Source organism: Anser brachyrhynchus, assembly GCF_964034855.1.
Source record: "Anser brachyrhynchus genome assembly, chromosome: 2".
Taxonomy (NCBI): Eukaryota; Metazoa; Chordata; class Aves; order Anseriformes; family Anatidae; genus Anser; species Anser brachyrhynchus.
Window position 1 is genome coordinate 143,156,921 of NC_137695.1, and position 23,704 is coordinate 143,180,624.

A 23,704-nucleotide genomic window follows, 5' to 3' on the forward strand; every position below is an offset into this window, starting at 1 on the left:
CTGCTGTCCACCAGGATTCCCAGGTCCCTCTCTGCAGATCTGCTCTCCAGCAGGTCAGCCCCCAGCCTGTACTGGTGCACGAGGTTATTCCTCCCTACGTGCAGGACCCTGCACTTGCCCTTGTTGAATTTCATGAGGTTCCTCTCGGCCCAACTTCCCAGCCTGTCCAGGTCTCTCTGAATGGCAGCACAGCTTTCTGGTGGATCAGCCACTCCTCCCGGTTTAGTGTCGTCAGCAAACTTGCTGAGGGTGCGCTGTGCCCTTTCAAACAGGTCACTGAAGAGTAAGTTGAACAAGACTGGGCCCACTACTGACCCCTGAGGGACACCACTAGCTAAAGACTTCCAAACAGACTGCGCCGCTGATCACAACCTTCTGAGCCCTGCCATTCAGCCAGCCACAGAGAATAAAGGAAAATGAATTTATGCTGCAGTGGATAAATGAGCATAGGCTCACTCTCGCTGTTACTGAAACCTGATAATGTTTGAGGATTTGTAAGGTTGCGATGTTAAAGTCACTGTAAACCACAGGGTGGTCTAAACACTCAAAAGGTGAATTTAAATGGTGGCAAACTCTCAGCATAGAAATTGGATGTTTTGGTACACTGACAACTCTGATGTAACTTATTTATGGATCAATATTCTCACACTAAGAGAAGACAGACTAATAAGCTCACAGCAGCTGAGGTAGAAATTTAACAACTACGTTTGTGGTGTCCAAGCAAGATAACCGATACCAATATTAGTATTGTAACACCACAGTGATGTGGATACAAAAAAGGGTTCTTATCAAGGCTGTTTAAAATAATCTATTTTGTAAACTATTTCATCATGAGAAACACAAAAACAAACTTCAGTTACAACCAACAATTTTAAGTAAAAAATATTAAGCACCGATATTTGCCAGAACTAAGTGCACAATGTGAAGATTTTCTCTACCAGAGATGTGGAAATACTACTGTTTACACTCTGTCTACTCTGCAGGTAACCCTCAGGGCTACTTATCAAAGCTTTTTAATGAGCAATTTTGTTTAAGGTTTATTCTAGTCTCCCTGGACACACTTTTAAGATGGGGCAAATTAAATGGTGAATATTTCAAGCAGAATTACATCAGCACAAGCAATTCAGAAGTCTCTTAACTTAAAAACAAAAGCAGCTATTAGCTTGACTGATGATAATTTTGGACTTTTAAAAAAATATATATTATTCCACAAGTCAGTTGAAAGAACAAACAATAAATGATGGTGGGAAAAAAACCTAGGCAGATCCATACAAACTGCAAAGGGGAAACAGTTCTTGGAAGTTCAGCTTGACAAGAGCTTAGCCACCAATTTAGAAACACTCACTTTTATTTAGACAGATTCTCTTTCAATCAAGAAGCTATTTCCATTCAACCATTTGAATTTTATAGATATTTTACACATAAAGAAATCATTAAAATCATTTTATGCTTGGCACAACCATATATCAACATAACAGAGTTCAGATTTAAAGCTTAATTTTTCATAATTGCATATATGTGCAATTACCATAAGAAAGGCAGGAATAAGAATTATTTTGTATATGTACAATTCAAAAAATGTTACTGTAAGACTTACCTCCCACTTTTCTGATGCACTGTCTCCACGCTTGCCTGTTTTGATTAAATAGAGTCTTCCTGTTCCATCAGAAAGGGTAACCCACGTGGAAGATGGGAAATATATGGAGGCACAAAGGCGATTATCACAAGCTGTCAAGTCTGCAGGGAGCCTGAAAACTTCTCGTGGCTTTTGTAGAGCAGTGTCCTACAAGCAAAGTCATGTATCAAGACTTTAGGAAGTACTTATTAATTCTAGTAAGTATTACAAGTTAAGCCTAACAAATCTCAATGGCAATTCACCTATTTCTTTGTGCAGTTGAGCGTATTTCAAAATCAGTGGGTAGCAAGAACCACATCCACATATGTGGAAAACGTAAGGGAATTTCCGTACTGATTTAGTTTGTTTACTGAAAACAGAAGTGTTTTGTAATTGATATTTCAGCATTCCATTTTTTTCCTTCAATTTTATAGCACTAGTTATGTTTTGCATTAAAAAAGATTTTTCACTTCTTCTCCCCAAGCATTCCTGTATAATCAAACGTTTACCTCAATTCCAGCCCCATTCAAATCCTGAAGACTGTAAGTGAAATGAAAACCAGAGAATTGTTCATTTACACTCACTTCTAATTAAAACAAATTTTACCCCACTCTCTTACTCAACTGGCACATTCAAGTTGATAAAACATTTCTAAGCTTTCCTAGAGTGGTTAGTTCACTCAGAAAATTAGGGATATAATGACTGTGATTAGCTAGCAAAAAATCCTAAAAAGCTGTATTCACATCATATTTGCAAATAACTTTTCTATCGCATTATGATTACACTATGTATCAGGATAGATACATTTATTTAGCATACCATGTCAGTGGCACACTGAAACCTTATTTTTGTCTTTTATGCCAATATTGAAAACCTGGGAAGGGAACCAACTACCTACCTATTATGTGCCATACCAAATGCACCTTCTATTAGAGTAAGTGTGAGAACGGGACTAAGAAATAGCAGTGTAAAAGCATCAGATTAAAACGTTGTCTCGTTACAGACCCTGGAATTTCAGCCACAAAATGTTCACTCAAGCAATGGGCAGCACACAATAGAGGTGGGGGGGAGATCATGCATATACATGTCTACTTCTAGTAAAAGAAACCCACTCCTGGTACATGAAATAAGGCACGGAAAACTACAAAGCAACATCTTTAGAATAGTTCTTTGCACTTGTGCGTGTATATGTAACACAGAAAGAGCACATTTGCATGTACAGTCACGACACAGCCTCATTTTTTGATAATACTGTATTTAAGACAACTTCAAATCCTTCATATTTTTCCAGGTGTATTTAAAATCAGATGTGCATTTAGAACATGTCCAAAAGTAGGCAAGATAAATTAGATTTGGGTAAGTACCACTTTAATAAGCAAGAGCAAAAAAGACCAGATGACAAACCGATAGCCTGCTTGCCTTTTGCGCCTACTTGAATTCATATTAGAGATTACAGTTGCACTACAAGAAGGCACAAGGGCAATTATGAAACCTGCAATGGAAAAGATGCAAATTAGATTTTTAATGACCAGAAGCATTCAGGTTCACCCTCTGGATTCAGTTGCATCACAATACTCCTTCAATTATTTGACTAATTTAGAACACATTCAGGAGGAGAGGATGAAAATTAAAAATAAACAAACAAAAGCTACCCCAAACCCAAACACTAGGAACAAAGCCTCTTGGCGTCCTCATCTTTTACTCAATTTTTTAAAGGTTTTACTGAAAGGCAGTATTTTCTGCAATAGAAGTGTTCCACTGTAACTAACAAGTTGTATGACTACTGCGTCTAGGAAAAAGAAACTTAAATCAGAGAAAGAAAAAGCATCAGCCCTGGATAGTGATTTACAAGGCTGTACTATATAACATTACAGAGGACCATGCTTTTGTCAGCCTTCAAGGGAATCAGGACAATAAGCTTCAAATAGTTCTGGATGCAATTCTGTTTTTAAAAACTATTGGCTATCAGCCATTTAATCCTCTAAAGCCCACGTTAGGTTATCAGCACTGAGGAAGAATGTCAGGACTCAATATATCTGGAAAATAAAAAAAAAATATTAAAAAAATCTAAATCACAAAGCCTCCCCTCAGAAGTCATGAAAGCAAATGCTCTTAGAATATTCTTCATTTGCTGTTCAGCAATTTAAATTTAGCAATTTATTAGAAGAGCCTCTAACTTTAGTCTGACAATGAATTGAATTGCCTTGTTTGAAGTTGAATCAAAACCCGTCCTTAAAGCCTTTCGGTATCAGCTTTGCCTTCTGCCTCGCTGTTTCTCTGTGCACCAAGTGACCAACAGGGACTAACAGCGATTCCCTGCTTCAGAAGTACGAGGGGATGCTGAGATACTACAGTCAGATGTACTCACTGGAATTAGATTTAAATGACAAAAACAAAAAAAAAAACACAGTTCCTTTAAGAAAGAACTATAAAATAAAAGCTTAAAAATTCCCTCTACTCTTCCTGACACCTCCCCACCCAGTCTCCGCTTAAGTGAGCATATGCCAGCTCATACAGTCACGCAGTGAAATTTTACGTACGTTCTTCAGCGTGCCTGTAAGATTTAAATTCTGTAAGTTTTATGAAGAAGTTGCATTGTTACCAACAGTTTCCGTAATGTAAAAATAAACAATATTACATAAGAAATTTAAAATAAGAATGTTTTTTTTCCAAGGAGTAGAACAGGAATGAGAAGAGACAAGACATAAAAAAAAAGTGAAAAAAAATCAGCCATGAGTTATATTGCGATTCTCCCCCTCTGCTCTGCTCTTGTGAGACCCCGCCTGGCGTGCTGCGCTCAGCTCTGGGGCCCCCAGCACAAGAAGGACATGGGCCTGTTGGAGTGGGTCCAGAAGAGGCCATGAAGATGATCAAGGGGCTGGAGCACCTCTCTTATGAAGACAGGCTGAGGGAGTTGGGGCTGTTCAGCGTGAAGAGAAGGCTCCAGGTAGACCTTGCAGCGGCCTTCCAGTACCTAAACGGAGCTAGAGGAAAGCTGGGGAGGGACTCTATGTCAGGGGGTGGAGTGACAAGAGAAGGGGGAATAGATATTAGGTGGAAATTCTTTACTCAGAGGGCGGTGAGGCAGTGGCACAGGCTGCCCAGAGAAGCTGTGGATGCCCCATCCCTGGAGGTGCTCAAGGCCAGGCTGGATGGGGCTTTGGGCAACCTGGTCTGGTGGGAGGTGTCCCTGCCCATGGCAGGGGGTTGGAAGTGGGTGGGTTTTAAGGTGCCTTCCAACCCAAACCATTCTGTGATCCTATGATTAATGGTGCCATTACGAGTTACTGTTGCTACAATATCTCAATCCCATTATATTGATATAGAAAGAAAGTCTTCTTTGCAAGAAGAGCTGACAGTCAAGAAAACAACTCCAAATATTTGCCTGCTATAGGAGAAAACTGAATTATTTTCCAGTTCAATTCCAGTATTACTTTTTAAGTTGTGTGATGTTTGCAAAGTCAGATGCAAAAACAAACAAAAAAGCCAACAAAAACGAACAAACAAACCTCCCCAAGCCCAATAATTCTGTCACTGCACTAGCCATTAGGTCTTTAAATCAAAGCATCAATACTGGCTTACTGAGTGAAAGTCTGATAGCTGGAACAGATGAGCGTTAACGCTAGAAATACATTTCTAGCTGAGTTAGGGTAACAACTTTCTCAACTTGATATAAATAACATCTGAATACTCATTCATCAACTTACGAAATCTGCTCATGTTCCTCACTTCTCTTTTTCAATTTATGTTTGATTTTGAGCAAGTGACAGTCTTATCTGCACCTCCTGCATTCAGGGATGACATCTTTCTAAACACTTCAGTTGCAGGGATAATTTGTCATCTAAGGGTAACTGCAACACGCCTCCAAACAAAAACCAAAGTTGCAACAGAAATAGCAATCAGAACTATAAATAATTACTTGTTAAAAGAGCCCACGCGTTCTTTGGGTTAGGATTTAGGATAAGCGTGCTAACACGGTGAATCTTCTGTTAAAGAGAATACTGAAATTCAGTTGAATTGTGGCCTTTGCTAACTTGTAAGCTACACTTGGCTGTAACGATATTTATGACATACATTTGACTAATATATGGGCAGGCACATTTGTAATGAGAGACCTTGTTGATGTTTCTGAACACAAGTTCCTCTTTATACATATGCAGATACATATCCTCTGCAAAACAGCACTTCGCTGCATATTAGGACAAAAGACGGTGGCAATTTATTTGACAGTCTGCTATAACTAAAACCTGCAATAGTACATTAACAAAATGCCATTTTCTTGAAGACTTCAAGGGACCCTCCAGTCCAAGGGATTTCTAGCTGCAAGAATGTCTATTTAAAGGTATTACACATAGAAATGCAAGTTGTTGCCTGTTGTAAAATCCTTTACCCGGTTTTATGTGCTAAGAATGAAATGCACAGATGCAGTTCCCTCCTAATAACGGGATGTGTTGGGTTTATACGTGCAGGTGTTGGCAGCACGAGGAGTGGTCTCTGTGAGAAGAGGCCAGTGGCTGCCCCATGTCAGGGACAGCGGGTTCCAGCTGCCTCTGTAACAGACCCCCACAGGACACAGCTGAGCCCATCACCCAGGCTGGGGGCATCTCTGGGAAAACATACTTAGGAAGTGGTAAAAAGTGTTGCACAGCAGCAGTGAGAGAGGAGTGAGAACATCGTGAAACAGCCCTGCAGGTCAGTGAGGAAGGGAGAGCAGATGCTCCAGGCACCAGAGCACAGATGCCCACGCAGCCCGTGGAGGAGACCACGGTGAAGCAGGCTCTCCCCCTGCAGCCCGTGAAGCCCAACAACCGATGAGCTTTTCCACCTTACTTTCTCCCCCTGGCCTGCTGAGAAGTGAGACGGTAGTGCAGTGGGCACATGGCAGGCAGACAAGGTTAGCCAACCACATGAAAAAAGCAGGAAAAATGGGATTGTGACAAGGCACTGATCACAGGAGGCTTTCCCCGATAAGCTTCTTTCTTTTGGATGTTCCTGCTGGGAATCCAGATGATTTCCAAAGATTTGGAAGAAGTCATAGATTATTTTATCTCAATGAGAGTCTGCCAAACACACAAACTGCTTGTACATTCTCTGAAAAGTGAAGGAGCTATTTTGCAGCTCCAGTTCTCAGCCTACCATATTCTGGAAACCTGTATTTCCCAGCAACTCTACAACCACCATTTCAGGATTTCTCTCAGCTTAGCCTTGACCTTGTCATTCTTCCCCTAGAACCCTGCACAGAACAAGCCCCGTTCTCTTAAAAACCAGGCAGCACCGTGTGTTTTCTTTTGTCCCACAGAGTTACACTCAAACTCCTTGGTAGCATGACAATGGATATTTTTTCAAATGTGAAAATTACATGTAGCCAACTACAGCAAGGAAGTAAGCTTAGGCCAGGACTCCAAGCAAACTGTTCTGTGGAGTCTAGAGAGAACCACATGAACAGACTCCACAAACTTTAAATAACACAGCAGTATACAGCTACCACGAGTAATTTGATTAACAAGAGGTTAAATGTGTTCTCTTCCTCCTAATTAATGCAAAGATACCTTCTATTTGACACTCTCTCAATCTATTTAACTTTATGTCAACCAACGTGATTCCAAAAGTCAGAATACAGAAACTGGAAGAGGCTGCCACGCCAACGTACATGAATGGAACAGGAACAGCTGTACGAAGGAGGGGAGTACTAATGTGATGCATGCTGTATTTTCTAGAATTATATTAAACCCACAGCAGATCTCAACTGACTTGTTATATAAAATTAGCTTTTTTTAAAAAAAAAAAAAAAATCAAACAGCAGCTCTGAATCAATTAGTGCCAGAACACATCTTAGGATGAGAATGAAGTACCTACATGTTATGAGCTTTCTCAACATAAAATGTTAACCAAATAACTGGTGATGAATGAAATATTGTTATTTAAATTGGCTAACAAGTGTCTACAATTATGGACTTCTTACTTCCCTTTCTGCATAGATGAACATTTAAGAAACTATACTTGATGAGTCAGAAGGATTGAGTCAAAGTCATCACAAAACCAAACAAAACCCTGCTTTGTAGTGAAAAACTGTAAGCACACCTTTATTTCTCAACGGGGTACAAGTCATAATTATCAGAGATAGAATCTTACTCTAAATTATACACTCAAAGCTAAGGAGACCTTGTGATAGCTGCAAAATTACCACCAGTAAGTCTCTTATTCCTTCACAAACAAGTACTACAACTGCACATACCAGAAACCTAGTGTCCATACATCCATGTTCCTTCCCCTTCAGAATAAAGAATGGCTTTGCAGTAGCAATTAGCACATCTATGCATCAAAATGCCTCAAAAGAAATAGAAAACAACTTACAACTGTGTAAGAACATCAGTATAAGAACAGAGAACTGTCATGTTTTCCAGACTTGGTCTAGCTTACACTCTATTTCAAGTTTACCCAGGGCCACTGGCATCTTTTTGCTTGCAACAAGTGATGCCCAGATCAAGTTATTAGCCTATGCACGCTTTCATTTATAATGGGAGAAAGAAGCTGTGCAGTTTAGAATTATATCTACAACGATTGGATTTTCAAATTAGCAGACAGACAAACATCAAACAAAATAGAGGAAGAACAGCTGGCAACTGGAAAAGCAGCGTCTGCTCTCTTCTTCAGCTTGTCACCATATGTCTGCCTTCCCCATCACGGAGTAAGATGCCGTACGACTGCAATATCAACGCAGCGCAGTGCTAGTAAAGTACTGTTAATGAAAGATGTCAGACATTTCACTTAAACCCCTTCATCCTCCCTGGTAAACACCATTCTTGTCAAATCTACCTCTTTCTGGCAATAGCTTCCCCTCTGATTTTGCATCCAGATCCTCCTCGACCTATTTTCTACTTTATTTTTCTACCCCTACCTTTTCAAATTCAGTTATTTTAAAAAGAAGTTTGTTCTTACCAGAGTCACTGACAAATTCATAACCCTTCCAGACTGATCAACATAGTAGACATTATCCTGGGACCAGGAGTCAAGGTGAAGGTAATTATACATGCCAAAAGCACGCATGTGGTCAAGGGTATATTGATCATCACGGAGTTTCACTTCTGCTACAGCTGAGAAAAAAGAACAACAATATTTTTAAATTTATAATTTAATAAAGTTCAAATTAAGAATTTTAAAATAATTTGTCCATCCTTAGCCCACAGGCCTGGTTTATTGGAAGACAAATACATTATGTAGACATAGTTTAAAATTTCACCATAAATTTGGAAAGCAAGCCATCTACACCGAAGGTCACCACAATCACTCACCGTGATAATGGATCAACTACCACCACTCAAGGTGTCCCATACTGCCTATTCCAACGTGTTGAGACCTCTCCAATTTGTCAATAACCTTCACAACATGGAAACACGCAAGAAACCAAGTGAAACTCACTTTTAAGTCTACTTGTAAAGAGGAAAAATCATTCTTGATGAACACATGGTATTACAGTAAAGTAAAACAATTCTGCTCTACTGTAACTCAAAGAAATCACTGAACATAAAACCCATCCACCTATGTGAATTTTATAATCTCAAATTCTGAACCACGCTATCAACAGTTGCAAAGCAAAAGATTAGGACAGTACAAAGCAGAATTAGTACATGGTCATTACTGAAAAAATATGTTTCTAGCACTTCCACTGAGGTTGAAGAAATCTTCAGAACTCTCCAGGATACCACCACCAAAATTACGGTGTAAGTTTTGTCTGAAGGAAGCTGCAAAGAACGGCTGCTCACTAATGACAATGCCTCCTTCCGGACAGGAATTGTGCTACTTTAAATCATCCTTGAGCAAAATGTTTCCAACTAGAAACCTCCCCTCAGCTGAGAGTAATCTCAGCTGGAATTATCTTTGCAAGACTAACCAAGTTGTTTAAACTAGCTGCAGCTCCTTCCTGCTATCCCACGACTATACAGAAACTGAACAGCTCTGGTCCCATTGTATCCAAGTGCAGAAAATCTTCAAGTTCTAGCAAAGACGTCAGCAAGCGTCTAGCCCATCCTTCTCAAATAGTCTCAGACAGATTGCAGCTACTCAGCCACCCCCAGAGTCAGCCCAGGATCCTCCGTTTCCCTGCGGGAAGTTTCTCTCACACTGCATAAGCAAAGAAAAGTCCTTCAGAAAGTTAGGAGAAGGAAACTTTGTCAACCTGATGAGATGGCTTCAAACCCCCAGCATGGGAAGAGCACCTCAAGGCTAACAAAGCGACCTTCTCATCCCAATAGTTATTCTAGTTTCTACTTTTCCAGCTTCCATACTTTCTTCTTTTCTGCTCAGAAACAGACCAAAGAAATTGCCAGTGTTTCTGGCAATTGTAAATTTATCGTTGCTATGGTAAAGTGTTTCTTTACCATGGCAAGGACCATTCACAACTCCATCCAGCAGTCCTCATCTTACACTTTTTACACTATGATTTCTTACACTATTCTTTAGCATCTATTTAAAACCTACTGAAGAAGCAGTATTCTTTTCATAGGAAACCATGCAAGATATCCTGCTTGATTAAAAAAAAAAAAAAAATCCAGTCATAGCATATAAAACGTTTGTAAAATGACGTTTCCTAAAATTAGTTTCCTAATCACTGCTGATATTTGCAAACCGACAGCATTAATTCCACTCAGCTCACATCGTTATTCACATCCAGCATGCCAGAGAGATTTCGGCACCTCTGCAATTAATAGATTGCTGTTCCACGAAGCACGGCCCTCCACAAAGAGCCAGAATAGCAAAAAAGGAGCGGGAAGAAAACATACCCATCATAATAGGGAAGATGTTACCCATTCCGATTTCTACTTTAACTAATTAGAATATTTCACCGTAAATTACACTGTAAAAGAAATTAAAAGGTTGCATTGTGAAAATGCGTTTTAAAACTGTTTGGACAATCAAGCTTTATCACAGAGATATTTTTCCCAGCACGACGAGAGGTGACGTGAATATTCTGTAAACAATTAAAGACAAAAACAAACCTAACCCAAGACAATTATTTTCGGTGAAGCCAAGTAGGTATCATCTACTTTCTATGTAGATCCATTTCCTGATCTTCTGAAATTACAATTCACACGCTGAAGCATGTAAAGCGTTCAGCGTGTTTAGCAGAAAAACTAAAATTGGCTCACTTTGTAAAGAACTTTACAGAAAATGTTTCCCCGCTTCTCCCCTCCACCCCCCTTAGCACATTGCTACGGGCAGAATTTTAACTAAAATATACACTAATGTTGAAGACAGTCCAAACTGGAAGCTTCCTAAACAAATGTATAACTTTCAAAAAAAATTTGGAACAATGTACCATTGATTAGCTGATGGTAAGTGAGAAGCTTTGTAAAAGCTGAAAGAAGATGAAGTTTTCCAGCTGCAGTTCTGACAAGCCCTGAATAAAGGCGTCAGTTAAATGAGATCCAAATCCCTTAAGATGCATTATGTAATTAATTCTTCATAAATACAAGTCAGAAACTATACAATGTGTGATTTTAAACCAGGAAATCAAGCGTGTACTGTACTGTCATGTAACGCTTCAAATACAGTTATCAAATGCTCACAGCATGTACCCTGTGTATACATCCCTACGCCAAGAAGAAATAATTAGAGCAACTATCCTGCCCTTAATTAATTGAAACTCATCCTGTGATCAAGCGAAATCTGCACACAAATGCCATCTGCTATCACATACCATGTGCTCAGGCAGTTTATAGGAGATTTTATACTAGGATGAAGTTACATTCTTTCCTTTCTATGGCCTTCCAAGTTCAACTTTTCTTGATGGTCCTTGGAAAAAGTGAGGAGAAAGCCAACAGAGCTGAGTGCAAAAGGAAAGAACAAAATGAAGCAACTAAGATTTAAAAAAAAAAAAAAAAAGGCAAAATAGAAGCTAATATAAAGGGAAAATAAATATTTCAATCAGATCATCATATGATTCAGTCACATAGGAAAAAGACAGCCCTAAGGAACTGGATCTAGAACACAGACTAGTTCAGTAGCTCCAACCTTTGGGGTTCAATACCAAGCAGCAGTTTATGACAGCTATTCCCAGAATGACACACAGTCTTACTCAAGTTTCTGATAGACAAATCTGCACTGCTGAAACCCAAGAACATTGATTCAAACTGTCACACCAGTAATGAGAAAGAATGTACAGAATGTATACGTCAAATCTCAGCTTTCAATATTACTATACAACTGCAGGGAGGTGTGACACTTTGGGCTGGCATGAAGAAAATAACACCACTTGTCTAGCATTGTATGTTTCCAGCGCTATGCTTAAAAAAAGTAATTTCACTCAAAATATGTCCAAACTAATTAGATATTAATGATAATCTTGGCTTAATTTACCTAAAAGTAGAAGCACTAACACAAAGCAACTCATAAGAATCAAAAGAAGCAAGATGTTCCTAACCTAATGGAATCACCTTATAATTATTCCTCTGCACTGCAAAACATCTCCTCTGAATAAAAAACACTAGCAAGGATTTATTCTTTATCTGAATACTTGAGTCTTGCATCTGTCATCAAACACCATAAAGCAAAATTGGAAAAAAAGTGAAGAAAATGTGTGAAATAAAAAATCCACACTGTTCATTGTTGAATATATCACAATGACTTTAAAATACTGGAAAATATGTAAAATAATTATACTAACATATTCTTTGGGGGCATCAAATGCTACATGCTTCCATGTCATTCTTTGTTTTGCAGTGCCACCCAGTGGAAGCAATTTAGTATTTCATATATGCTTCACACTAGTGGAAAATACTCCATTAATTTATTTTCTAGTATCAGTGGTCAGCATGCAGAGATCTTTCTAACCCAGCATCAGTTATTTTTCTTTTAAGATTAAAAAATCTGTTTTTATTGTTAATGGCAGCATCATTGTGTTGTTGCTGAGTAAAAGGCTTGCTTTGTCTACTGCAGTAAATACTAAGAGTCAGAACACACACGTTTACTGTTTAACACACACACAGCTTGCTGCAAACACGCATGCTTTCATTATAGGCATCATGTCAGGAGGTATTTTTGTCAGATCAAATTGCTTACACAGGTATGAAATGTACGTGCTCTATTGCACACTAAAGTGAACATAAAAACCGAAGAAGCTGCAAAAACTAGCAAGGCAAATGTCAAAGTGTCACTTTGGTTCTCACAATGGGCACAAGTCAGCTTATAAATTGAGGTGTTGCCATTTTCATTAACAGCAGTTGTACAGCAGAAAAAAAAAATAATGTACAGGTGAGCTCTGTCTCAACAAGTTGAAGTACAATGTAAGAACAGTTACATGTCCCTGAGATCTAAACCTAGATTTCTGATCTACAGTTGTCAAAAGCCTGAAAAGTCATGCCTCGCACTTTCTTAATATTTCCCAAACATAACTTAAAAGATGCTTTTCTTTCAACATGTAATTTTTCAGTTTTCTAGTATACTGCAAAAGGAAATCTCTATAAACGTTTTAAACCTCTCATTGTCCTTGGCTTCTTAAGAAGACAAAAATGCATTTTTCCTTGTAGCATTACTAAGGGGCAGGTACTTTCCAGTGAAATGCAGTGAATGGGGAACTACTTTTCACTGAAGCACAGAACTTCTAGTCTAAGCAGACTGCGAGCAGGGCAGTACCTTATTAACACCTTTTCTGAAGAGTGAAAAAGAAGGCCATTACAAATCTCAGTGCAAGGGTAGCACCTGAATAAAAGTTATGGACACAAACTAAGGAGAATAAGGAGAAAAATATACAAAATTTAGGATGAAGAGTTGGGCATTAAAGGCATACCACTGCGTGACTCATTCCTAGTTGAAACATATTACCAGGGTGAGGTGAGAAAAGAGAACAGCCAGTGAAAGTTGAGATGAACTAGGCCAGAAGGGGTGGCCAGTAAGGAAGACAAAGAACAAACTGATCACAGTATTTAAAAGCGAAAATCCTGTAACAGAATTTCACCATTCTTTCCCACTGTTAGCATATATTTAAGAAATTCACTTTGAAATTGCCCTCTCCCATTAGATCCAACAAATTAACAGGGCTTTCACATTTCTTTCAGCTTCAGCTGCACACCTGACCAGCACATTCATGGCAACCAGAGCCTGAGAGTATTCACTGCCAGTCTGCCTGCAACTCAGTTTGACACGATGGTCAGACACTGAGGCTTGCTGTAGCCACGAGCACGACAACACTACAAGGTGCCCAGCCATACCACATGCTGCTGGCCACCTGTTCCAAGAGCACAAGTCTGCATCGATTCCAGGCACCAAGTTTTTTTCTCATTTGATTGTAAAGGTGGCAGTGAAATTCACAAAAACGGATCAACTTAAAAACAACAAATGTGCCATTCTTTTTATGAGCAAAGAAATAAAAAAAAATACTTCTTTTAATGAGCAAAGAAGGTAACGTTTAATGCTCAAGTTTGTCATAACATTGCACATATGTCAGCTACAGCAGGGGTAATTCAGTTCTACTTAAGAACAAGACCTATTTATTGTCACATATTCCAAGTACTCCGAAACCTACGTGCTCATCTCACTGCCACAAAATTTGGGATGCCACACAGGCAGAACTCCAAATCCCTGGTCATTTGAGGCAAGCTGAAGCAGTTTCCTGGAAAACAAAGACAAAATTCAGCATCCATTTTTCCATTAATCTTCCAGATTCTACCGCCACATTTTTGCGCACAGATGTAAATTAAATCATAAATTAGTCATGCTGACAGCGTTCTTAATTATTTGACATTTTCTTCAGCTATTATCTTTTATTATTCACTCCCAATTCGAGGAAATAAAAGCAAACTCCCTGGCCCTCTCACACAACGTTAATTTGTGCGTTAATTTCCTGTGCAGTGATTCGAAAAAGCCAGGGCCTACAGGCCACCCGTGGTCTCTACAACTCAACCCATTACTTCTGCCCAACATGCAAGCCCAGTTACAGGAAGATGCCCTCAGTGTAACACAAATGGAGACCACAGAGAGCAGGAAATACAAAGTTCAGGTACAGGCCACCTCTGTAGTATAAGAAAACTGCCTTGAAGTAAGCAGAAAAAAACAACAGGGAGAAAGAGCCAGCTGCATGGCCCAAGGACAGGCTGAAAGAGATGAACAAAACATCTAGAAGACAGATATAGGACCTGGATTGGTTTAGATTTCAGATTACTAATTAAAGTGGGGGGGGGGGGGGGGGAAGGAAAATGGCTTTCTACCCTCCAGTACACCGATAGCTATATATATGTGCACACAACAGAATGTATTATTAATGATTAATGACAGCAATTTAGTATTAATGATTTAGTAGGACAGCCAAATAAGTTGGACTGAAAATGAGTCAGGGTATTTGTGCTGTGGGAAGCAGATAAAGAAAAGAACACGGACACACCGACTTCTGTCACACAGGTTACTGCAACTATTATGGAAAATATCTCAGTGAAGAGATCCGTTAGGAACTCACATCAGCCAAATATTCTAATCAAATTCTGTAATCCTCATCTGTTTAGAAGAGGTATGCAGTAGACTTATCTGAGAACCACAAAGCTTGCTTGACCTTTTTACTGACAGAACATCATAGTAAGGATAAAGCTGCGTAGAATTAAAATGGACAAGTTAATTCCTACACGAAACACCTCACTTGTTCAAAAAGAACATTCATATCTTAGTGAGACAGTCCAAAAATATCTTAAAAACCAGCTTTGCAAAACTTTAATCTCAAAACCAAGACAGAAAACTAAGAAGTTGTACTTACGTTACATTAGTTGTTGCTACTTTTGACAGAGCTGTAACACGCTCCTAACACACACACACACTGTCTTACGTTTGGATGGTGTTTTAAAAGACAGCACCTCCACCTTACAGTAAAGTCTTAGAGTGGAAATGCTAAGCTACATAACAAAAATGGCACTCTCATTAAGTTTTCCAGTCCTGTCATAGGTCTACATATAGTATTGCCTAACTTTCATTCCCTCATACTTTGATACACAATTCATATACAACACATCTTTTGCCCTGCTATTAATATAATGTACTCAACACAAAAGTAAAAGCAGAATTGCTTAATAACGGATAACTCAGAAGACAGGTATATTGTCTGGTACATATATAGACATAGATCAGCTTGCCCAAATACTATAATCGCTGTCTGGTCTTTTAAAAAAAAAAAAAAAAAAGAGAGAGAGGAAAAAAAAAAACAGCTACTTTATCTAGCTTACAACAGACCCAAATTTCACACATCAATAAAGCTAGAATGCTGAGATTTCAGGGGGCACGGGTATGGATGTGGGCCCAGACCCCACACGGCTCTGTGTTAACGTACTGCTCAGTGACTTGAGAACTCAGGTGATTAACCCACTAACAGAGCAGCACCTCAAACGCTAATATCGCTTAGCAGAAAAAACAGAGCGTGGAGTGAACAGCCTGAACATCCACCTGTGAACAACAAGCAAAGAAAAATAGCAGTTTGCTGGAAATTGTGTAATACTACGCTAATTGAATCACAGAATGTTAGGGATTGGAAGGGACCTCAAAGGACCATCTAGTCCAAATCCCCTGCCAGAGCAGGAACACCCGGATCAGATCACAGAGGAACGCATCCAGGTGGGTTTTGAATGTCTCCAGAGAAGGAGAATCCACAGTGCCCCTGGGCAGCCTGTTCCAGTGCTCTGTCAGCCTCACTGTGAAAAGGTTTCTTCTCACGTTTAAGCAGAACCTTCTGACATTTCATCTTATATATAGGTTCAGCTATGTTGCACCCATTGCCCCTTGTCCCGTCATTGGATGTCACTGAGAAGAACCTGGCTCTGTTCTCCTGGCAGTCACCCTTTACGTATTTATAAATGTTAATAAGGTCACCCCTCGGTCTCCTCCTCCCCAAACTACAAGACCCAGCCCCCTCAGCCTCTCCCCGTGAGGGAGATGCTCCACTCCCTTAACCACCCTCGTGCCCCTGCGCTGGGCTCTCTCCAGCAGCTCCCTGTCCTTCTTGAACCAGAACCGGACGCAATACCCCCGATCCCTCCGACTCACACCGCCCCGAGCCGCCTCACCCACCACCGGCCCTCCCCGCAGCCCCCAGTGGGCTTGGGAGGCTCCGTGTCCGCCAAGCGAGCGGGACCGGGGCCGCCGCCATGCCGGGGCCCTGTCACAGTGCGGAGGGGAGGGAAGGCGAGGGGAGGGGAAGGGATGCCCGCCCGCAGCGCTGCCGCTCACCGTCGGCCAGCCCGAGGCGGTAGCAGGCCAGCGGCTCCAGGGACAGCTTGTAGCCCTCGAAGCGGGGCTCCAGCAGCAGCCGCTTGGCGCGCAGCGAGCAGCTGGTGGCGGCCGCCATGTCGGGGCTGCGCGGGGCCCCTCAGCACCGCCCGCCAACGCCGCCGCCGCGGGGCACGCTGGGAGCTGTAGTTCCGCCCCAAAAGCCGCCGCCGGGAGGAGCCCTCGGTCCTAGAGCACGCTGGGAGCTGCGGGCGCCCAGCCCGGCGCGGTCACACCAACTACATTTCCCGGCGGGCATTGCGAGGAGGGAGCGGGTTGTGAGCGCCCGGCTCGGCTCGGCTCGGCTCGGCTCGGCTCGGCCCGGGGAGGTGGGGTGGGGGGGATGCGGTAGGGCTGAGGGGGGAGCTGGGGGCGCGGGGCGAGCGGTGGCAGGGGGAGGGCGTGGGGCCACGCAACGGCCTGGTGGGAAGGGACCTGAACCCTAATTCCAGCCCTGCCATGGGCAGGGACGCCGCCTGCCAGCCCAGGGTGCCCCCAGCCCCATCCAGCCTGGCCTTGGGCACCTCAGGGATGGGGCGCCCACAACTTCTCTGGTGTCTTCTTTCAGCCCTGTTCCTGTCGGTGGCCTCGTAACTTTCTTCTTCCCCTGGTAGGTCAGCTTTGCAAGATGAATAAGGACGCCCAGATGAGAGCCACCATCAACCAGAAGCTGATAGAAACGGGGGAGCGGGAGCGGTAAGTGGGCGTTGGGTGCTGCTGCCAGGCTTCAAGCACTGCCAAGCGTGAGCGGTGCCTCGGTCAGGACACCAAGAAAATGCCAATTTTTTTAAATGGCTCAATGTGAAGGTCTTATCTAGTATGTAAAGCTATATAAAAACATTATCGTCTGAATGCTTTTCTAATTTTACCCTTCAAATAAAGGATGGGGTGGCTGGCCTGAGAACTCCAAAGCTTCTTTGTCTGGTAGGTTGTGTTGGAGAACTCTTGGCTCATGCACAACTTGTTAATATACATTTTTTTGCAGTAAAATCTTTTTATTTCCTGATAAAGACTATGAGACAACCCTTTCTTTTCTGCTTGTGGAGTCTTCTTCTGTGTTCCTATGTCTTCCTTTGCCAGGGAAAGAAATATATAGTAGAATAAAACAGCACCCGTAGAAGTCATAATAGAGAGCCCAATAAAGGCCAACAAGTAAACTATGTGGTGTATTGTGGCAGCTGGTTTTCAGCCTTTTGTTGTCTCCTCACTCTGTTCTGTTTCCATTGTATTCATGCAACATCAGCATGCTTTTAATGTTCCACGCCTCACTTCAGCGTAGGTGTAACACCATACCCCGAAAGCTCAATTTCCTTCATTGTCTAGGCCTGTATAAGAAGGAGCCTTTTTCCTAGGTCATTCATTACACAGCCACGTACCTACCGTAACCTCGTGTAGACTGACACGGTGCCTGTGCTCTCCTTCCCACCTGGCTGTGACCAGCCCCTTTCTTGAGATGGTGCTGGGACCAATTTTATTCTAGGGAAAGAGTAAGCAGAGTTTTGATGGAATGTCAAAAGCTGTGTTGTCAACAAACTTGACCAGAGACAATGCACTCAGATTTCTTGACTTAAGAAATACCCAAAAGCAGTGAATTTCACCTGTATTGTTATTTTGCTTTTTCTTAGCAGTTTGCCTTCCCTCTACACAATTCATGGAGTAAAAAGGATTAGAAGTACGAAGTTCAGCTTCTTGCTGCAGTCTATTTATTCAGAAAAAAAGAGCTTTGCTAGGGTAGTTTAGGATGGTACAAGGTAAGACAGCTTGCTAGTTGATGAAATAAAAGGTGAAGTTATTACTTTCATTTTCACATCTTCTGTTTTTCATTAATAACCTTCACTTGTTTAGTTTCCCTTCAGTATTCTCTTTCAATATATGTAGTAAGTGTATCATTGTTTCTTACTCATATAGTTCCTAGCCACACTTAGGAAGCAGTACAGGGATTGTTTTAGTTTAATTGATAAAATTAAGTAGAAAAGATTCCTTATATATATATATAACAAGTAGATTTCTGTTGTTTAATTGGTCAGGTTTCTCAGTTCCAATTTGAATTTGAAGTGCCAAAACACTTTTCTCAAATAAAAGAAGCAGATGCTACTTCTGCAATTGCATTATATACATCGAAATTTCTTTTCTTCTTACTATGCTACTACAAGATGTAAGATTCCTTCCCCTTATTCTTCACCCAAAACAAAGTAAACATACCCAAAACAAAGCATAACTGGGGAGACAGCTGAAGCCAAAAGTAGCACCAAATTCTTGTTTCAGAAAGGAGGGGAGAAGGCTTTATTTATGTTGAAAACCTTGTTTCAAACTAAATATTCCAGCTTTGAATGTCAGCATACATTTGGAACAGAATAGTCTCAGGTAGTTCATGTGACTCATGGGCTTCTACCTCTTTTCTGTGGCTGCAGCATCAGTGCTACCTTAAGAAAGATTGAATTAGCTTCTGAGCCAACTCCTTCACCTAGTCCAAACATTGTACACTGAAACTGGTACTCAATCAGGATGGGATTCACATGCCATTCAGCTATTTCTGTTGCTGGTCTGGAAATTCTGCTATGAGTAGTAGCCATGGGCTTACTTTTCGTGCTGAAGCATATTTGAGCTTGCTGGGAATGTTTGCTGTTCCTAATAAGTTTGTTTATTGTCTTAATAGCCTTAAAGATTTGCTGAGAGCCAAGTTAATTGAATGTGGCTGGAAGGATCAGTTGAAGGCACATTGCAAAGGTAATTGGTGGTCAAATAAATAATCCTTTGTAGTCAACTGAGGTTGTGGCCAAATAAAGGTCCCATATGAAAACTTGTACTGTCTAACAGTCAATTTAAATTGTATTTAGGGAAGCGAAAATGTCCCTGGCAGTTGTTTTCATGTGCAAGAAAGCATCTTGCAATCTTTGCCAAAAAAAAATCTTGAAACTTCTCTGATCTGAAACTCAGTAAGCTCCTGAGAAAAGTATTGGGATTGGTTCCTTAAATATTCATGACCATACGGCTTTTTGTGTTGAGAAAGATGAATTCTTACACAACTTAATATAGAAGAATTGTGTCACTTGCATACAGGAGAGAAAAACATGAATTTTTACTACTTTTGAATACAGTTTGTGAAAATAAGATCACCTGCCTAACTGAGAGAAAACAAGCTGATGAACCTCTATATACCCACGTTTCTAGTGTTGAATTAACTATCGTTACTACAATTTACTGACTTGTATGAAACTGTTATTTTATAAATAGTATTTCAGCCTCCAGAAGTATTATTATATGATCAAATTTGCTTAGTGTAAATAACATCCTTTGAGCTTTTATTTTAGTCTATCAATCAAAGTTTTTATGGGGCTATGGATGACATTGTTTTCATAGATGAATTCGCAGAGAAGGCTGAAATGACTGTCTGCCTGATGCCACTGCCAGAGATTACCCATTTCAATAGTACAGTTAATAAAGGGAATGTATATCTGCCTTTTTGACTATACATTTTATAATCTGCTGTAGTAAAGTTATTTGGAATTGTTGAATTTACGTTTGTATTTTGAACTGTAACTGCAGCTGCTGAGAAGGCAAACATAAGTTCAGTTGTCCTTACTAAGGGCATAATAACCTCCAATAGAAGAGACAGAGGGTTTTTGTTTGTTTTGGTAGCTTGATCTAGATCATGGAATGGTTTGGGTTGGAAGTGACCTTAAAGACAATCCAGTTCCAACCCTCCTGCCACAGGCAGGGGAACCTCCCACCAGACCAGGTTGCTCAAAGTCCTGTCCAACCTGGCCTGGAATACTTTCAGGGAGGGGGCATCCACAACCTCTCACCCTTGTGGATAAGGGCCAATAATTGAGCAATCCAAGATAAATTTCTACAGGAATTTAACCCCAAAAATTAGTTGACAAATAGTACGTGCGTTGTCAATTCAGAAAACATATTTGGTACCTTGGAGACTAGGACTCCCCAATTCTTATATGTACTGACATACAGTTAAAACATATATGTTTAAACAAAATAAGTTGGGTTTATGCTTCTGAATTGAGGCTTTTCAGCATTGACTTTGCATTTTTCCAGAAGCCTTATGGGCAGTATAAGTAGGCAATTTGTTAAAATGCAGGTAAGTATATGGGATATCTTAAGCACCGCTTTTATTTTGCGGTAGATTTATACCTTTCAAACTTGCTTTTTTACTGTGCTGGAGTTTATAGAGCTATGTTGCTTAATCTACTTAGGAAGAGTTGTGTTTACTGCCTCTGTGCAGTAAAAATCTTCTTCCAGTTGCATCTTTTTCTCGCTATTATGTAAATAATGATTTTGAAGAGATGTTTAGGCTAGCTTGCAAACTACAAAATGCTCCAGTAATATGCACATCATCTGGTAATGCTCAGATAAACTTTCTGATATTTGATTTTAAACTATGAGCTGACTGAGATACATCAGTAGTAGTAAGTTTCCATCCTGAAGCCTATGGCACAAATTGGAGACTAAATTCACTGAGCAATGCAGTAGGTAGTGCATCTAGATCAGAATCTGTAGGCTTCTCCGATGCCTGCAGGTTTTGTATCTTAATCATTGACAGAGGTTTTGTCTTCTACTGAAAGAATTAAGACTTCAAATGTCTGTCTTGGTCTTCCCCAGATGTCATCAAAGAAAAAGGATTAGAGCATGTCACCGTTGACGACCTGGTGGCAGAAATCACTCCCAAAGGTAGAGGTAAGAAAATACAAAAATGGATGTGATAATACATTAATGAACATACCTACCTGTATTGCAAGAATATTTTGAAACTATGAACTTGTCTAGGTTGGATGCACAGAAAAATGTTAATATATTGATATTAACTATGAATAAGACATATAATAAATGGGTATGAGGTAATAGCCACTCAAAATCTGTAAAGAGCTGTGTGTTTATGCTGCTTCTGCAGATTATGTTATTTAGTCATGAGTCTGTATTCATCTTTATGATTGGTTTGATGCTCCCAACAAAACTTTGGGCATGAGGCAGAAATATTTTAAAATTAATTTCTCTCTTAGATGTAAAATGTGGATTAACAGTTCTAACATAAAGGAAAGTAGGGAGAGCAAAGAACAGAGCATATAAATATAGAACAAATGGAATCTTGTAAAGAAACAAGGCAGTCTTTTTTCATGGAATCATCAAACGGCCTAGGGTGGAAGGGACTTGAAAGATCATCTAGTTCCAACCCCCTGCCACCTTCAACTAGATCAGGTTTCCCAAAACCCCATCCATCTTGACCTTGAACACCCCCAGAGATGGGGGATCCACAACTTCATAAGGCAACCTGTTCCAGTGTCTCACCACCCTCGTAGTAAAGAATTTTCTCCTAACATCTAATCTAAATCTCCCCTCTTTTAGTTAAAAGCCATTCCTCCTTGTGCTATCCCTATCTGCCTATGTAAATGTAAGTCACTCTTCGTCTTTTGTGTAAGTCCCGTTTAAGTTCTGAAAGGCTGCAATGAGAACTCTCAATGAGTTCTTCTCCCAGTCTGTGCTATGTCTGGGATTGCCCTGAGCCAGGTGCAGTACCTTGCACTTGGCCTTGTTGAACCTCATTAGTCTCTCATGGGCCCAATTCTCAAGTTTGCCCAGGTCCCTTTGGATGGCATCCCTTCCTTCTGGTGGATCAGCTGCACCACTCAGCTTGGTGTCATCTGCAAAGTTGCTGAGGGTGCACTCAATCCCACTGTCTATGTCATTGATAGATATTAATCAATACTGGTCCCAGGACAGACCCCTGAGGGACACCAGCTAACAGCAAATAGTCATCACCCGCCTCCACTGGGACGTAGATCCAGGAAACATGTTTGTTTATATAGTTTTTCTTGGACTCTCTAATAAGCTTTGGTGTTAATGGGTGAAACTTCATTCAGTCTTAAAAAGTAGATATTCAAAATAACGTGCTTAATACCTTCACTCAGTCATCATGGCTGAGATCTTTGCTCTTAAATTTGTGAATGAAAGAAGTACCCAGGATGATCAAAGCAGTTTCTGGTCATTATATCCTTTTTACTGTTGAATAATCATTTTGCTCAAATTCTCCAATTTTCTTGACTATGGTCATGCAGAAACCTGCTTGGTATTAGCATATTTTCCCTTTTGTCTTTTTCACTTCTTGCTTTATGTGTTTCAGCCTTGGTACCAGACAGTGTGAAGAAAGAACTCTTACAAAGAATAAGAACCTTCCTCGCCCAGCATGCCAACCTTTAACTTCAGCAGTCGTCTTGGATACAGTATTTGTTTCTGCATCATGTCGGTCGTGTCAGGATTGGAACGCAGTTTCCATGCTTAATGATTGAAATTCATTTTTTTTATGTGAGTTGAAATTTCCTTGCACTGCATCAATTTCTTGGTGTTATTTTAATAAAAAAAAAAAACGTGGACTTGTGGTTCTATGACTCTTTATCAATATACTGTAACATGGTATCATCTATTTCAATGTTTTTTTGGTTTTTAATAATCCAATTCTATACGGTTGTGTTGAGCTGTTCAGATTCTTCTCACATACACGCACACAACAAAACAAACAAAAAAAAACACCAACAAGTATGTTAACTAGAAATGCAGAAGGGAAAGAATTTGGTGGAAGGCGGAATATGACATACTACTGAGCATAGTCTTTCTCGTTTTCCCTAAGTACCCTGATAGGTTGAAGAAATTAAAAGCCTGTATGAAGCTCCTGGTGCCCTTCCTCTGTAGTGCTTTGTTGCTGGGGAGCGAGTGGTTAGAAGTCTCTAACTTGTGTTGCAAACCCTCAGTAACTGGTCAAAGGTTGAATTATTCAAACAAAGGCAACTGTATCTTTCATCAGTAATTCTTCTCCCATTTACTTCAATTAGAAAGAGTCACTAT

At 40.5% G+C, this 23,704-nt stretch overlaps 2 protein-coding genes across 5 annotated transcripts in view; one reads left to right on the top strand and one right to left on the bottom strand.

The window, feature by feature from the left end:
* NUDCD1 (NudC domain containing 1) overlaps nucleotides 1-16,981 on the bottom strand; it is a 36,857-nt gene extending 19,876 nt beyond the window's left edge. Inside the window, exons 1-4 of one of the 2 annotated variants that reach the window (XM_080578062.1) lie at nucleotides 16,814-16,919; nucleotides 14,136-14,222; nucleotides 8,555-8,709; nucleotides 1,598-1,783 (exon numbers count right to left, since the gene is read on the bottom strand). In XM_080578062.1, coding sequence (XP_080434188.1) covers nucleotides 1,598-1,783; nucleotides 8,555-8,662 — 294 coding nt within the window. In that variant the 5' untranslated portion in view covers nucleotides 8,663-8,709; nucleotides 14,136-14,222; nucleotides 16,814-16,919. Of the gene's footprint in view, nucleotides 1-1,597; nucleotides 1,784-8,554; nucleotides 8,710-14,135; nucleotides 14,223-16,813 lie in introns of both variants that reach the window. The other variant, XM_080578061.1, reaches the window with a different exon arrangement.
* Nucleotides 16,982-17,046: 65 nt separating this feature from the next.
* ENY2 (ENY2 transcription and export complex 2 subunit) lies at nucleotides 17,047-23,235 on the top strand. 3 transcript variants are annotated; one of them, XM_080578068.1, is made up of 5 exons: nucleotides 17,047-17,186; nucleotides 17,467-17,548; nucleotides 19,509-19,579; nucleotides 21,470-21,544; nucleotides 22,986-23,235. In XM_080578068.1, the coding sequence occupies exons 2-5, from the start codon at nucleotides 17,481-17,483 to the stop codon at nucleotides 23,060-23,062; spliced, it is 291 nt and encodes a 96-aa protein (XP_080434194.1). In that variant the 5' UTR covers nucleotides 17,047-17,186; nucleotides 17,467-17,480; the 3' UTR covers nucleotides 23,063-23,235. The 3 variants fall into 3 exon arrangements, with proteins under 3 accessions (XP_080434194.1, XP_080434193.1, XP_080434192.1); XM_080578067.1 differs by having other exon boundaries at nucleotides 17,050-17,181; XM_080578066.1 differs by lacking the exon at nucleotides 17,047-17,186 and adding an exon at nucleotides 17,254-17,372.
* The last annotated feature ends 469 nt before the right edge of the window (nucleotides 23,236-23,704 follow it).